The sequence below is a fragment of the Mastigoproctus giganteus genome, chromosome 12, assembly GCF_048544385.1.
Source record: "Mastigoproctus giganteus isolate SK-2022 chromosome 12, ASM4854438v1, whole genome shotgun sequence".
NCBI classification, from domain to species: Eukaryota; Metazoa; Arthropoda; class Arachnida; order Uropygi; family Thelyphonidae; genus Mastigoproctus; species Mastigoproctus giganteus.
The window spans coordinates 53,615,780-53,633,333 of NC_143586.1; the positions used below are offsets into that span (position 1 = coordinate 53,615,780).

The 17,554-nt window shown below is 39.1% G+C and overlaps 1 protein-coding gene across 1 annotated transcript in view; it reads left to right on the forward strand.

Annotated features, from left to right (window-relative positions):
• ACOX1 (acyl-CoA oxidase 1) overlaps positions 1-17,554 on the forward strand; it is a 175,493-nt gene that overhangs the window by 13,050 nt on the left and 144,889 nt on the right. Inside the window, exon 2 of the mRNA XM_090386493.1 lies at positions 11,223-11,367. Within this exon, the coding sequence (XP_090242619.1) occupies positions 11,223-11,367 (145 nt within the window). The remainder of the gene's footprint in view (positions 1-11,222; positions 11,368-17,554) is intronic.

Sequence of the window (17,554 nt, forward strand, 5' to 3'; positions counted from 1 at the left end):
GGAAGTGTATAAATCAGCCAGACAATTTTTTTTATTTTTGTGGATGACTTACTCCAAACACTCGAAGGAAAAATATCTATGACATTACAAAACTTTTTGTATTCTTTTTTTTCTTTTTATTTCAAATATAAAATTGGTGATCAAGGCAAACTTTTAGTGCCTAAGAAGTGTTGTATTACCTGTATGACAAACCTTAGGAAGTGGTTACAACTGTCTTTCCTCAATTTGAATTTATGTCCACTCAGGCGATTAATCTTGGCAAGAGGGAAGAATCCCACCAGCATTGAGCTTAATCAAACCATTCAAACCCTTATACACCTCAATCACATCATCTCACAGGAGCCTAGTTTCAAAACACCATAATTTGCAAAACTTAAGCCTTTTTTCTTAAGAGCAACCGCCTTGTTCCGTTAACCAATCTTGTATCCCTTCTCTGTACTCGTTCCAGCAGTTCTATATCCTTCCTAAAATGAGACCTCCAGACCTGTATACAGTACTCAATATGTGGCCTGACAATTGCCTTATACAAGGGGATAATCACTTCCTTATCCCTGCTAGAAAAATTCCTGTATGTCATTGACAAAACACCATAAGCTACTCTTGCAGAGCATCTACACTGCTCAAAAAACTTTATATCTGACTGCACAATTACTTCCAGGTCTTTTTATTCTCTATCAATACCTGAGAGTAATATCACACAATTGATACAGTAGTCTGGGGCTACTGTTACCCATATGCAGTACTTTACATTTGTCAATGTTAAATTTCAGTTGCGACCTCTCAGCTCATCTGCTCAACTTTTCTAGGTTCTGTTGCAGTAGTGTAGTGTCATTAACAACCCTGCCAACCTTCGTATTGTCTGCAAACTTGGACATTAAGACTGAACATATCTTCATCAATTTCATTAATAAATACAGAAAACAGCAATGGACCCAACACCGAACCCTGGGGAACTCCACTAATAATGTTAGTCCATGAAGAGCAATGTACATTGATTACCACTCTTGGTCTTCTCCCACTCACCCATCCCTTTATTATTAGCAGCAATTTGCCCTTAATGCCATACTGCTCTAATTTGTACAGTAGTCTTCCATGTGCAACAGTATCAAAAGCTTTCCTAAAATCCAAGTATATGATATCAAAATTATTTTTTGCATCCAGTTCCTTTGTGACCACATTATACTATTCAAACAAATTGGTCAGGCAAGACTCCCCTAGACAAAAACCCGTGCTGTGTCTGAACTATAACTGCAGTCTTGTCTAGATGATCCTGCTGTGCTTCCATTAATTTCCTCAGAACAGAAGTTAAAATAACAGGCCTCTTTTGTGAATTGGGATCATATTTGCAGATCTCCAGTCCATGGGGACCTCTCCTGAGTCCAAGGAAGCAAATCCTTAGCCATAATTATGGCTAAGGATTTGCTTAATTCCTTTGCTGCCACCTTTAATATAACTGGATAGATCCCATCCACCCCAGGTGTCTTTCTTATGCTTAACTTCAACAACCCCAACGACCAATGTCCCCTTTCTATCAACCATTGATAGAAAGGGGACCAATCTGATTCATCCCCTTCCTTCTAGGAGTTTACATAAGTAAAGAACTCTTTGCTGTTTTTCTCTTCATCCTTTATCAAAGGCGCCTCCGTAGCCAGGTGGGAAGGAGCAGCAGTGCGTAGCACATGTTTCTTGATTAGACCGGGGTTCGAGCCCGTCACCACCAAATACGGAGGATGCGGAAAGGTCAGGAAATGACCACCGCATATCCCGGAGCAATATGGCCTTAGTTGCTAATGCTCCTAAAAACCAAATAACAACAACATAACATCCTTTATCAAAGACTTCTCATAATCTGCCTTTGCCTACCTAGCATCCTTTGTGATTTGATTATAGACAAGCTTATATCTACCCTAAGCTTCTGTGTCATGTGATAATTTATACGCATCCCATGCATTTTTCTGCTCTGCCACCACTCTCATTAGTTCATCTGACATCCATTTAGGCCTAAACCTTGAACAATATTTCTTAGTTGGTATATAAAGCCTAGTAGCATTCCAAGAATAATTCTTTGAATGCTTCCCATTTAGAATTTCCTATTGGTAATATCATCAGTTGGTCCCGCCGTATAGAATTTAAATATTGTTTCGGACAACTGTAGTCACCTTTACGAAAGCAAAAACCCTTCCCTTTACCCCTAATGGTAGTTACATCTTTGAGTAAATACCACATCAACACACAGTGATCACTGCCATCTAGTGGTTCCTTTATCTGCAGAGTCTTAATTCATAAATCACTACTGATAAAACTAGCCAACAAAAATTATTTTTTTCATACCTTCGTAATGAAAACAAGAGATTCTGAGGAAATGAACTCGTTGATTCCGAAAATCACCATAAAAAGTCTCTCTCATGTCTACATCAAAAGATGTACCAACATTTAATGTTAAAATAAAGGGATATATATGTATAATTCAAGTTTGTAATACAAGTGTAAAAAAATATTATACGTTCTATAACTCATTTAACTTCAGAAAAATTATCATAAATCGTAGCAAAATAGTTATTTCAATAATATATAATCAGCATACCTGTAATTGTCCTTAAAAATGTTTGCTCCTAAGGGATTTCCTCCAGCTTACTCTCCCTCACAAGGAACCAGCAGTAATCCCCATCATTGCAGAATTCCAGCGACCTTGGAATCACTGTTCTATTGTGGAAATATCTTGATGAAACTGCTTCCCTTGTTCATCACTCACATTGAATTTGAAAGTGTATGCAATTCTGCCCAGACACGATAGGAGGGAGTATATGACGAGAGCCTTGTCGATCAATTCGGCCCTGGAAAGATTGTGCAAGGCTCAAGGGGTAGAATTTTTTTCAGCCTGGTCTGTACTTGTTAACAGGAGAAATTGCTTCTCCAGGGATGGGATACACTTAAATAGAAAGGGTGCAAGAATGTTTGCTGATGCTATCGAGGCAGTGTTAGGTGGGTTGGAAAAGTGTTATCTTGGGGGATACAAGGACTAACAGATTAACAGTAGCCACTGGCAGAGGTGAAAGTGATTCTTGCACTGCTTCTATTGAAATGAGCAGCAGCCTGGAAAACAAGATGCAGGGTATTTCAGAGACTGCTGGGAGTCATTGCGGTACAAGTAAACACATGGGTTGTGTTAGGGTAGCTAAGAATAGGAACAGGTGCATGTATAGTTGTGTGTACACCAATGCTAGGAGTTTGGTAAATAAATTTGATGAATTTGAGGTATTGCTCAAAACATCAAAGGCAGATATTGTGGGGATTTCAGAGACGTGGTGCCACACAGATATAAGGAATGCAGAACTGGAATTTGGGGAGTACAATGTGTACAGAAAAGATGGACAGGATAGGAAGGGAGGAGGGGGTTATGCTATTAGTTAAGAAACACATAAAATCCAAGGAAGTGAAGCCAGTCGACATTGCTGGAGAGTGCAGTGTCGAGTCAGTTTGGTGAGACATAAGCATTGGGAGATCAGAATTGAGAGTAGGTGTGTGCTATAGGCCTAATGACTGATGAGTATAATAAGAAACTGTACAGGGAAATACAGTGGGTCAGTAAATCAGAGAGTCTTATAATGGGAGATTTCAATTTCCCAGATATTGACCTGGAATTTGTGGGTTGGTCACTCACACACTAGCAAGGCTTTCATGGATTTATTGGATGATTGTTTTCTACATCAGCATGTTCGGGAGGCAACTAGAGGGAGTAATACTCTTGATCTGATTATCAGTAGTGAATCTTCATGCATTAAGAATCTGCAGATAAAGGAACCACTAGTTGGCAGTGATCACAGTGTGCGGAAGTGGGATTTACTCAAAGAGGAAACTACCATCAGGGGTAAAGGGAAGGGATTTTACTTTCATAGAGGCGACTACGATGGTCTGCGACAGTATTTTAATTCTATCCAGTGGAACCAACTGATGCTGATACCAACAGCAAATTCAAAATGGGAAGCATTCAAAGAACTTATCTTGGAAGTTACTAGGCTTTACATACCAACTAAGAAATATTGTTCAAGGTTTATGCCTAAATGGATGTCATATGAACTAATGAGACATATGGCAGAGAAGAAAAATACATGGGATACATATAAATTAATGGGTGACATGGAAGCCTATGATAGATATAAGCTGGTCTGTAACCAAGTCACAATGGAGATTAGGCAGGCAAAGCCAGATTATGTTAAATCCTTAGCAAAGGATGCAAAGAAAAACAGAAAAGAGTTCTTTACCTATGTAAACTGTAGAAGGAAAGAGATGAATCAGATTGGTCCACTGGATATTGATGGTTCAACAGTTGATGATCCTGCTCAGGTGGCAAACTAAACGAGTATTTTGCATCTATATTCACCCATGAGGAGTTATTCAGGGAGGGGAATGCCAGAGGTGAGTTAAACTCTGGCAGTGAGCTGGATGATTTTGTAATAACTGAGAGGAAAGTGGAGGAGAAATTGTTGAAGATAAATACGAGAAAGGCACCTGGGGTGGATGGGATCTATCCAGTTATATTAAAGGAGGCAGCAAAGGAAGTAAGCAAACACTTAGCCATAATTATGAGAGCTTCCTTGGATTCAGGGGAGGTACCCACACACTGGAGATGTGCAAATGTGACTCCAATTTACAAAGGAGGATCGAAGGCTGACACAAGTAATTATAGACCTGTGAGTTTAACTTCTGTTCCAGGAAAATTAATGGAGGCACTGGTTAAAGAAGCACTGCAGGATCATCTAGACAAGACTTCAGTTATAGCTCCGACACAGCATGGTTTTGTTATACTGGGGTGTGTTATACTTCCTACTATTATTATTTTCGTTCGGACTTCTCTGGACAACACATCTGTATGGCGGGACGTTTTCCTTCCTTAATCATTTGTTCTGTCATAACCCCAGTATACTCATGTGACTGTCTAGTGGTTTTTCATATTAGGACAATGGTCTCGGCCCTCGGTAACCCTATTCAACGGAAGGGAATAGAGACTGCAGCTTCGACCAGGGCGTTGTGACAATACTCAAACTCTTTCCAATTATAGGTAGAAATTCGAGTACCCGCGATAAAAACGTCCTACATATAATTCTTTAATTACTCATTCGTGTGAATGGAGAATAGGCTTGAAGCATATGTTTAAAACAAAACATAGTTTAATACAATCTACTATAGAATCGATACATGTATAAGAACTACTGCCCTAGTGGCAATAACAAGCAAATCCTAAATCATCTAGCTACACTAATATAACTGGTTTCATGGATTTAAGAGTTCTTAGCATTATTGATCTTTGGAAATTAATGGGCTCCTCACATAGGTGTTCTTCGTGTGGGTACTTCATCTCAGGCAAGAACTGACATATGACATAAAGGTTATACAAACATGGTGGGTGTCAATACTAAAATACCGCGCTATAAGATACATCACTTTACCTACCGTTAATTTGTGAAACCGACAATCTGAGTGATGCGCTATTTAAGATAGCACTATTAGGGTATCCTATACTTAACAATACTAGCATAATAAATCATATTCATTGAGGAGTAAAGTTTATGCATAACTGTAGGGAGCAATTAGAACTTACCGAAGTTAAGCCGACTCCATCGGCCGAGTATGGGGCTCGAGGTTGGTGTTCTCGTCATTTTCCTGCCTCCTTCTTTTCTTCGTTCTCTAATTCTTCAACAGGCTTCACTGCTCGACTCACGACTAACTGCTCACAACTCTTGCTGTCGCGCTGATCTTCTCTCCTCCTACTACTCTCTTAGGTCTGCCACCCTCTTGGTATTATGCACCTTATCGCGTGAACTTTCGTCAACCCCCGGTGTCCGGTTGAGGGTGGGGGCACCTTATTCTCACGGCCAACACGATCGATAAGCTTACCAGTATTTGCCAGAGAGAGCGAAAGCTCATTTTTCTGGACTGGTAAACTGCCTTCACCCTAACGACTGCTTATCTCGCGTAGCGACAACAGCAAAAAGGGGGGGTTGATACAATATTGAGACGTGTGAAGCCTCGGCCTTCCTGAATTTTGGACTCTTATCGCTAACACGAGCTGGTAGTCAAGTTTGTCCTGTGTGTTTCTTAGTAATGTTTTCATTGGAATACACAAGGAAACAAAAACACCTCGTCTAGCATAAGGGATACGGTAAAAGGGGGAGGGGGGGTACGAAAAGCAGAATGTAAAATGAATGCATTTTACAGTTTTGTTAAGGGGGAAGTCTTGCCTGACCAATTTGATTGGACACTATGATGCAGTCACAAAAGAACTGGATGCAGGGAATAACTTTGATATTATATATTTGGATCTTAGAAAGGCTTTTGATACTGTTGCACGTGGAAGAGTGCTGCACAGATTGGAGCAGTGTGGCTTTGGAGGCAAATTGCTGCTATGGATAAAGGGATGGTTGAGGGGGAGAAGACAAAGAGTGGTAATCAATGGACACTGCTCATTGTGGTCTAATGTTATTAGTGGAGTCCCTCAGGGTTCAGTGTTGGGTCCATTGTTGTTTTCTATATTTATAAATGATATGGATGATGGTATATCAAGCTTAATGTCCAAGTTTGCAGACGATACAAAGGTTGGCAGGATTGTTAAGGACACTATGCTGCTACAACAGGATTGGGAAAGGTTGGGCTGAGAGGTGGCAAATGAAGTTTAACATCGACAAATGTAAAGTACTATATATGGGAAGCAGTAATCCCACAGTAACGTATCAACTCTGCGGTACTACACTGACACTGGTAGAGAATGAAAAGGACCTGGGGATAATTATGGAGGCAGATATGAAGTTTTCTAAGCAGTGCACATGGGTTTCAAGAATAGCTCATGGTGTCTTGTCAGTGATATACAGGAATTTTTCTAGCAGGGATAAGGAGGTGATTATTCCCTTGAATAAAGCAATGGTCAGGCCTCACCTTGAGTATTGTGTACAGGTCTGGAGGCCTCATTTCAAGAAGGATGTAGAGCTGCTGGAACGAGTACAGAGAAGGGCAACAAGATTAGTGAATGGAACAAAGAGTTGCCCTTACGAAGAAAGGCTTAAGTTTTTCAAATTACAGTGTCTGGAGACTAGGTACTGGCGAGGTGATCTGATAGAAGTGTATAAAACCTTGAATGGTTTCAGTATGCTCAATGCCGATGGGATTCTTCCTCTTGCTCAGAATAATCACCTGAGAGGGCATAAATTCAAATTGGGGAAAGACAGATGTAGGATAGATGTACGGAAATTTGCCTCTAGCCAGCGGGTAGTTGGTTCATGGAACAGACTTCCATCCCTTGTTGTGGAAGTTGATATCTTAAATAAATTTAAGGCTCAGCTGGACAGGTACAGTATTTCCAATGAACGGAGGGGTGAAATGGGAGTGGTTTTTTTTTTTTTTTTTTTTTTTGGCTCATGCTGCATAAGCTTGCTTTCTTGCATCATATGCCTCTACTAATTCTAATGCTAAAATCTCCCAGATTTTCAGGGAAAAATTGAAGATGAGAATGAAGAAAATGAATTTTCAACAACATTCAACAGCCCATGTTTTTGTAGCACTCAAATAAATTAGATACCAACATTTCATAGTTTTCTTCTTTCCTATTACCCAAAAAACCATTTACTACAACCTTAAATGATTGCCAAAGATGGTTCTCCCCAAGTATTAGCATTAGTAGAGGCATATGATGCAAGAAAGAAAGCTTATGCAGCATCAGCCAAAAAAAATCAAAAAAAACCCACTTCCAGTTCATTCCTCCGTTCGTTCGAAATACCTGTCCAGCTGAGCCTTAAATTTGTTTAGGCTATCAACTTCCACAACAAGGGATGGAAGTCTGTTCCACCAACCAACTACCCGCTGGCTAAAGGCAAATTTCCGCACATCTATCCTACATCTGTTTTCCTCAATCTGAATTTATGCCCTCTCAGGTGATTATTCTAAGCAAGAGGAAGTGTCCCATCGGCATTGATCATGCTCAAACCATTCAAGGCTTTATACACCTCTATCAGATCAACTCTCCGGTGCTTAGTCTCCGGACACTGTAATTTGTTAAACGTAAGCCTTTCTTCGTAAGGGCAACCCTTTGTTCCATTCACTAATCTTGTTGCCCTTCTCTGTACTCATTCCAGCAGCTAAACATCCTTCTTGAAATGAGGCCTTCAGACCTGTATACAGTAGTCAAGGTGTGGCCTTATGATTGCCTTATACAAGGGAATAATCACCTCCTTATCCCTGCTAGAAAAATTCCTGTATCTCATTGACAAGACATCATGAGCTACTCTTGCAGCCCATCATAACTGCTCAGAAAATTTCATATCTGCCTCCATAATTATACCCAGGTCCTTTTCATTCTCTACCACTGTCAGTGTAGTACCACAGAGTTGATATGTTGGTCTGCGGTTACTGTTTCCCATATGTAGTACTTTACATTTGTCAATGTTAAACTTCATTTGCCACCTCTCAGCCCAACCTTTCCAGATCCTGTTGCAGCAGCATAGCGTCAGTAGTGTCCTTAACAACCCTGCCCTTTGTATTGTCTGCAAACTTGGACATTAAGCTCCATATACCATCATCAATATCATTTATAAATACAGAAAACAATAATCGACTCAACAGTGAACTCTGAGGGACTCCACTAATAACATTAGTCCACAATGAGCAGTGTCCATTGATTACCACTCTCTGTCTTCTCCCCCTCAACCATCCCTTTATCCATAGCAGCAATTTGCCTCCAGTGCCACATTGCTCCAATTTGTGTAGCAGTCTTCCACGTGCAACAGTATCAAAAGCCTTTCTAAGATCCAAGTATATAATATCAAAGTTATTCCCTGCATCCAGTTCTTTTGTGACTGCATCATAGTATCCAATCAAGTTGGTCAGGCAAGACTTCCCCTTAACAAAACCATGCTGTGTCTGAGCTATAACTGAAGTCTTGTCTAAATGATCCTGCAGTGCGTCTTTAACCAGTGCCTCCATTAATTTTCCTGGAACAGAAGTCAAGCTCACAGGTCTATAATTACTTGTGTCAGCCTTTGATCCTCCTTTGTGAATTGGGGTCACATTTGCACATTTCCAGTCTATGGGTACCTCCCCTGAGTCCAAGGAAGCTCTCATAATTATGGCTAAGGGTTTGCTTACTTCCTTTGCTGCCTCCTTTAATATAACTGGATAGATCCCATCCACCCCGGGTGCCTTTCTTGTGTTTATCTTCAACAGTTTCTCCTCCACTTTACTCCCAGTTATTTCAAGATTCTGTAGCTTACTGCTAGAGTTGAATACACCTCTGGCATTCCCCTTGCTGAATAACTCCTCATGTGTGAATGTAGATGCAAAATACTCGTTTAGTTTGTTAGCCACCTGAGCAGGATCCTCAACTGTTGAACCATCAATATTCAGTGGAACAATCTTGATTCATCCCTTTCCTTCTAGAGTTTACATAGGTAAAGATTTCCCATAATGCCTTTGCCTGCCTAATCTCCTTTGTGACTTGGTTACAGACCAGCTTATATCTATCATAGGCTTCCATGTCACCCATTAATTTATATGTATCCCATGCATTTTTCTTCCCTGCCATATGTCTCATTAGTTCATCTGACATCCATTTAAGCCTAAACTTTGAACAATATTTCTTAGTTGTTTTGTAAAGCCTAGTAGCTTCCAAGATAAGTTCTTTGAATGCTTCCCATTTTGAATTTGCTGTTGGTAACATCATCGGTTGGTCCCACTGTATAGAATTTACTTACTGTCTCAGACCATCGTAGTCGCCTTTACGAAAGCAAAAACCCTTCCCTTTACCGCTGATGGTAGTTACTTCTTTGAGTAAATCCCACTTCTGCACACTGTGATCACTGCCAGCTAGTGGTTCCTTTATCTGCAGATTCTTAATGCATGAAGAATCACTACTGATAATCAGATCAAGAGTATTACTCCCTCTAGTTGCCTCCCGAACATGCTAATGTAGAAAACAATCATCCAATAAATCCATAAAAGCCTTCCTAGTGTGTGAGTTACCAACCCACAAATTGCAGGTCAATATCTGGGAAATTGAAATCCCTCATTATAAGACTCTGATTTACTGGCTCACTGTATTTCCCTGTACAGTTTCTTATTATACTCATCAGAGTCATTAGGCCTATAGCACACTCCTACTCTCAATTTTGATCTCCCAATGCTTATGTCACACCAAACTGACTCGACACTGCACTGTCCAGTGATGTCGACTGGCTTCACTTCCTTGGATTTTATATGTTTCTTAACTAACAGCATAACCCCTCGTCCCTTCCTAACCTGTCTATCCTTTCTGTAGACATTGTACTCCCCAAATTCCAGTTCTGCATTCCTTATATCTATGTGACACCATGCTTCTGATATCCCAACAATATCTGCCTTTGATGTTTTGAACAATACCTCAAATTCATCAAATTTATTTATCAAACCCCTAGCACTGGTGTACACGAAAGTTATACATGCATCTGTTCCTGTTCTTAGCTACCCTAACACAATCCATGTGTTTACTTGTGATGACTCGCAGCAGTCTCTGAAATATCCTGCATCTTGTTTTTCAGGCTGCTGCTCATTCCAATAGAAGCAGTGCAAGAATTACTTTCACCTCTGTCAGTGGTTACTGTTAATCTGTTAGTCCTTGTATCCCCCAAGATAGCAGTTGTTCGACCCACGTAACACTGCCTCGATAAGGAGGCAGTGTTTGGGACTGCAAAAGGTGACACTTTGATTTAAGGTGCATATAGAATAGATGTGCTGAAATTTACCTTTAGCCAGTGGGTGGTTGATTGCTGGAACAATCTTTCATTTGTCTTTTAGAAGTTGACAGCTTAAATAAATTAAAGGCAGAACTAGACAAACATTTGGAGTGAATGGAGGGGTGAAATGGGAACTTTTTTTTTTTTTTTTTTTTTTGGCTGATGCTGTATAAGCTTGCTTTCTTGCATCGTATGCCTCTATTAATGCTAATATAGGAATAGGAAATAAGTGTTTTGTCATTCACTATGGTTTTAATAATAATTAGAACACTTCATGATATTAACATGTTAATTTTTTACTATCCTAAAGGTAATATAGTTTTATATGCCAAGATTTATTTTTTTTATTAATTTAAATTAAAAATAGTGTTTTTTTTTTTTTTTAAATTTTGCTCAAGTACTAATTTTCTTTGATTACCTGAAGAATGCCTGTCAAAGAGATTTATGGTTGTGTTTTTGTTTTTGTAGAAAATGAATATTACAATGATCCTGCATTACAAGATAAGGTACATATAGATTATTTGACTCATTCAGAGGTTTATGAAGATGCATTAAGGAAGTCCATCGAAATTTTCCATAAATCAATGGATCTAGCAGATCCTCAAGAAATCTTGTAAGTTTGCTTCCAAATTTACTAAAATAACATTTTATTAAGAAAGAATAAAGTAATTTACCTTCTTAATTCTAATATGAGGCAAATTGATTTGTAAACTGAAAAATCTTTAGTATGTAAAAAGCATTTTAATTAAATAAATAAATAAAAAAAATGTTGAGGGAGGGGAATTTTATTGAGTTCCAAAAGAAAAACAAGGAAGAAATGATGAAAAACAAACCCTTTTCTGAAAAGTAAGAATGCAAGGGTATGTATTTCATTGCAGCAGTAGAAATGGTCCTTGAGGTTAGCACAAACATTCATCTCAGATATGACAGACAAGCTGTACTTGCTACCTGGGAGTCTAAAACGCTGATGGAACTGATATTCGGGTGACACTCAAGTCAAGTGGATCCAATTTTGGTGAAGTCCGGACGGTCTGTGAGTCAGATTCTCTGCTTGCACCTTCACGATGGTGGGACTGTTAGTAATCCTGGGTATAACCTCCATGCACAAGTACATGGTGGGTGACCACCCAGGTGTGAACCAACGTAAGCAGGGGTCGAGGTGTGGCAGCCACACCACATGGAGGAATGCTGCCCCTCTATGTTACCATGGTAGATGACTCATCAACTGGTGCAATACCACCACTTTGCTTATTGGAGGCTTGAAGTGGTGGAAACCATGTTTAGTCTCTAGAGCTAAGTTCTGGTCAACCCTTCCCTATCTCTTCCATCATGCAGTATGATTGATGACTTTTAAAGTTATGATGAACATCGTGGCGAGATCCATTATTCCTTACATTTCGAGAGTACAGCTTTAAATGGTGTTTGCAGGCTGGCCGCTAGTTAGTACACTGGACCGAACCTATTGGTAACTCTCTAGGAGGCTTCCGGATCAGCTAGTGTATAATCTTGCTGCCTCTACTCTGCCAGATAGTGACTGGAGAGAGTCTGAGTAGTGTGTGTGTGTGTGCCCGCGCGTGCGGGGGGCATTGTTGATGCCATGTTATGTCAAGGATCTGGGTATATTCTTACCATGTGTACGCCAGATCCAAAAATTTCATTACTTCATACAGCATGTCCCACCCACTTTTTCTTACTATTCAATACACCATGAATTGTCAAACTAATAGCGCAAGATTATCTGGAAAAAGATCAAAAACCCCAAAACACTTCCTAATTCATTTCACAAATATACATGGTCTCAATTCTAATCTCAACGATGTCCATTTCCACTTGCAGTCTGCCAAACCCCATGTACTTTTTCTGACAGAATCTCAGTTATCGGTTGGTTCAACTACTGCTCATCTCAGATGCCCAAATTATTCGCTGTTTGATTCCTTTTGCCTCAAAGGTGGTACTTGTGCATATGTCCGTTCTGATATTCCCTGTCAGAGACTTGGTAATTTGGAATCTCCTCTCTTCGATCTTCTCTGGCTTAAAATCTCTCTACCTCATTGTGTCAAATTCATCAGTTGTCTCTACTGTTCTCCCAACTCCACTAATCACTTGGAGCTCTTTGACTTCCTCTCTTTGCAACTTGACTTTCTCCAGTCCAACTTTCCTAACAGTGAGGGAATTTTCCTTGGTGAATTTAATGTTCACAACTCCAGCTGGCTTCCGTTTTCTGGTCACACCGATCCAGCTGGTCAAGATGCCGAGGCTTTTGCAATTACTAACAACCTTGCATAGTTTGTTCATTTACCTACAAGAATACTGGACAATCCTAATCATACAGCCAACACGCTTGATCTTTTTCTCACAAACAACCCTTCTAAGTACACAGTCGAAGTGAGAGGTCCTTTAGGCACTTCAGATCACAACTTGGTGATTGTCTCTTCTCCAATGGAGCCTTTATCTCATAGCAATTCCCAACCTCGTGTTGGCATTACAAGAATGCGAAATGGGATGACCTACGAGATTTCTTTTCCTTGGTTGTATTACTGTTTCAAAACTTTTGATGTCAGTGTTTGCTCAGTTCATGTCAGTGACATTATTCTTGCTGGAATGGAATCCATTATCCCACACTCCTCCTTAAAATCTGATCCTTTATCTTAACCTTGGTTTTCCAATAAATGTGCTAAGGATGTTCAAGAGAAGAATGTTGCATATCGTAATTGGCTTGTTTCTAATTCTTCAGCTTCATTTTCTGCCTACACCAAAGCTCGCAACAATTGTAAACCAGTTATTAATCAGTCCAAACTAGAGTTTGAAGAGGCTATGAGCAGAAAACTTGCTTCTTGCCCTAATGGTAGCCGAGTATTCTGGTCTCTTGCCAAAGCTATTGGCTGTAACTTTTGCCCATCTCTGCTCCCACCTCTGTCCAAACCAGATGGTTGTGTTGTCACTTCAGCCAAGGATAAAGCTGACCTTCTAGCATCCCAATTTTCTTCCAACTCATGTATTAATGATCTTGGTAAAGCACCTCCCTCCATTCCCAACACGCTGCATTCAATGTTTCCTGTGGTCTTCTGTCAAAAGGATGTCAGAAGGATTTGACGAATTTTGATGCTAAGAAAGCTCCAGGTGCTGATGGTATTTCTCCACTTGTTCTCAAAACCTGTGCTCCTGAACTTACTCCTATTCTTTGCCACCTTTTTTCACTTTGTTATTCCAAAGGTGTTTTTCCTTCTAAGAAATTTGCTCATATCCAGCCAGTTCCTAAAAAGGATGACAAATCCCTCCCATCCAATTATCGTCCCATTGCAATTACTTCTGCTCTTTCTAAAGTAATGGAGAAATCAATTTACTGTCAACTCTTAAACTACCTAGAAACCATCCGTTTGATCAACGATCACCAGTATGGATTCCGTCAGTGTCGATCCCCTGGTGATATTCTGGCTTATGTTACCCATTTATGGACAAATTCAATGGAAAAGTTCGGTGAAACACAAGTAGTTGCTCTTGATATCTCAAAGGCTTTTGATCATGTTTGGCATAAAAGTCTTCTAAATAAACTTTCATCTTTTGGTTTGCCATCCGTTTTTTGTAATTGGTTATCCAGTTTTCTCTCTGATCAATCACTAAGGGTGATGGTAAATGTCTCCCTGTCTTCTAACTTCTCCACTAATGCCGGTGTCCCCCAGATTTAGTTCTTTCCCCCACGCTTTTCCTCTTGTGTATTAATGACCTTCTTCCATTGACTGGAAATCCTATCCGTTGTTTTGCCGATGATAGCACATTGCATTCCACTTTCCATTTTGAGAAACCTTGTCTTGCTCAATCAGCTTTAACTTCTCTAAAATCTGCTACCAATTCCTTAAATGCGGATCTTCAGGTAATTCTCCAGTGGGGCAGAGACAACTTATTTGAATTCAATCCTTCTAAAACTCAGTCTTGTCTTATATCTCGCAAAAAGGATTTTTCTGCTCCTATGCTTATATTTGGTGACACTTCGATTTCTAGGCAAAATGATATATCTCTTTTGGGGATTACCCTGACTACTAATCTCTCTTGGCACAAGCACATTACTAATATTGCTTCCTCTGCATCTAAAAAAACTTGGTTTTCTCTTTCGCTCTCGGCGTTACTTTTCTTCCAAACAGCTGTTCACCTTGTATAAATCGCAAATTCGCCCTACCATGGAATAATGTTCCCACATTTCGGGTGGTGCCCCCAAAACCCCTCTCAGGCTTCTTGTTTCCATTCAGAAGAGGGCAGTTAGGTTAATTAATGATTTATCTCTAACAGAGTCTCTCCACTCGCTGTCTCATAGACATACTGTTTCTGCTGCAAGCCTCTTCTACAGACATTTCCATGGGCACTGTTCTTCTGAATTGGCTTCTATAATTCCTGCTCTCTCTTTCAAAACAGTCTGAACATGTGCAGCCACCAGCCAACATCCATTTACTGTCCAACTTCAAACTCACAGAACCAAATTTTCAACTTCCTCGTTTATCCATTCAATTGCTGTTTTCTGGTAAACCTTCCTTCATACGTATTTCCTGAAAATTACAGTCTACAGAATTCAAGTCCAATGTCAACAAATATCTTCTTTCGCCTTCTCAACCTCCAACCCAAGCACGGTACTAAGTACTATAGGTTCTAATACCTCTCGTGTTTGGGGTTTACATAAAAAAAAATAAATAAAAATAAAAATTGATATGCTTTTACTATGTTCGATTTCAATTGTGGAGAGACTTTCTGCTCTCGCTGTTGACCACCTAACCTTTTATTTTCGTCTGAGTTGAACATAATCCAAATCTATAGTGCTAAGTATTTGGTGCACAGTCTTTGGTAAGAGCAGAAAGTCTCTCTATGATCGAAATCAAATTAACTAATTCATACAAAAATATGATAGGATATTCTTGTCTTCTCCTGAGACTATTATGACTGCTGTCAGGATAATGCAGTTGTATTAATGCTCACAGCCGAAAAAAATTGCCGGTGCCTTTACCATGAGTTGGTTAGGATTGCATTATTTTTTAAAAAATGGTATTGTCAGGAGAAAGAAAAGATGAAAAATGGCATATGCCATTTATTGAAACACTGCTATGACAGCTTGTTTCAGGACTTACTGGTTCCTAATCATATTCACAAAAACACAAAAGATGAGACAGTCCTACTTCTCATAATTTCGAAAAAGTCAAAATTTTGGCTTAAAAATTTTGACTTTGCCTTTTTTAAGTTCAAAATTTTGAACTTAAAAGGCATTAAAAATTTTGTAATTTTAGAGTTTTGATTTTACCCCTTTTGCCTACTGTAAATATCAGTTTATCTGGTCTAATATAAATATTTCTGTGAACAGTTAACAGTAGTATTAGTATTGACAAAATGATGCAAGGAAGCAAGTATCATCAGTTAAAAAAAAAAAACAAAAAACCCCCAGACTAACCACTGTCCTCCATCTCACTTTATTTTTGTATTTCAAGTACCAGTTCCTTTTTAATTTAGATAAAATTCCAGCCCTCACCAGAATAGGTAGTAGCTTAGTGTAACATTAGTCACTCTTTTACTAAAGGAAACTTTCTGACATCTGTTCCACAATTTTCTCCTCATAATTTACATTCCTACTCCTCGTGTTTAGGATGTGTAAAGTGTAAAGATGCATTTTGAGAGCTCTCAATTTTTTTTTAAAGCCTTAAATACCTCAATAAGGTTACCCTAGATGAGTGGTTTCCAAACACTGCACCTTCCAGAACTGAAGTCTCTCTTGATAGGAATACTTCTTTACATCATCTTTTTTGTATCCTCTCCAAATAGGTCCCCACCTTTTGTAAAATGGGACTTTCAAGTATTCATGCAGTATTTCAGATGTGACCTAAAAATGTTAGACCAGTGAGGCAGAAGTTTTTATTTAGTTTTGAAATTAAAGTAGAGAATGGTAGAGAAAGGCTTCCCAGAGATTGAATTAGAAGCTATTAGTAGTAAGGATTTGGAGTAGCATTTTGATAATGGGAAAGAATATTCCATTGCACTTAGCAATTCCTTCAGTTGCTTGCTTGGGTTTATTATTGTCAACTGATAACACTTGCTTAGTTTGATATATTTCATTCTTCTGTTGAAGGCTTAAGCTGTTCTGTTTGCATACCAATGCTTGTGTCTAATTCCTCTGAAGTGATGCATTTTTTGAGAAATTAACTAATTTATTATTGGCTTGTAATGCAATATTTCATTTCTTGAATGAAATAGTTATGAAGTGGCAATAAAGAGATTTCTCTTGTACCATTCATTCACAATAGCAGACAGAGTTTTAAAATTTCCTATTTGTCTTTCTGTATTGTTTTTGGTGATTTCACATTTGATGCAGTGAAGCATTTCTTCAGATAAAGAAAATTTTAGGCACCTCCGTAGCCAGGTGGGAAGGAGCAGCAGTGCGTAGCACGCGCTTCTTGATTAGACTGGGGTTCGAGCCCATCACCACCAAATACAGAGGATGCGGAAAGGTCAGGGAATGACCGCCGCATATCCCAGAGCAATATGGCCTTAATTGCTAATGCTCCTAAAAAAAAAAACCAAATAACAAATAAAGAAAATTTTGTAGAATTTCAATTTCTACTAACATACAATTTTTTAAAAGACTATAATGACTAATCCAGTATGTTTATAGTATTGTACTAAATCAGTTTATTTTCTCTGATGCTTTATAGACAGATGCAACATTTCTGAACAATTTGCCCCTGTGTTTGTCTAACATTCTGAAATGCACATGTGGGTGGGGATGGGGGAGATGCACATTATAAAATGCTTATAGCATGGACAGTTTT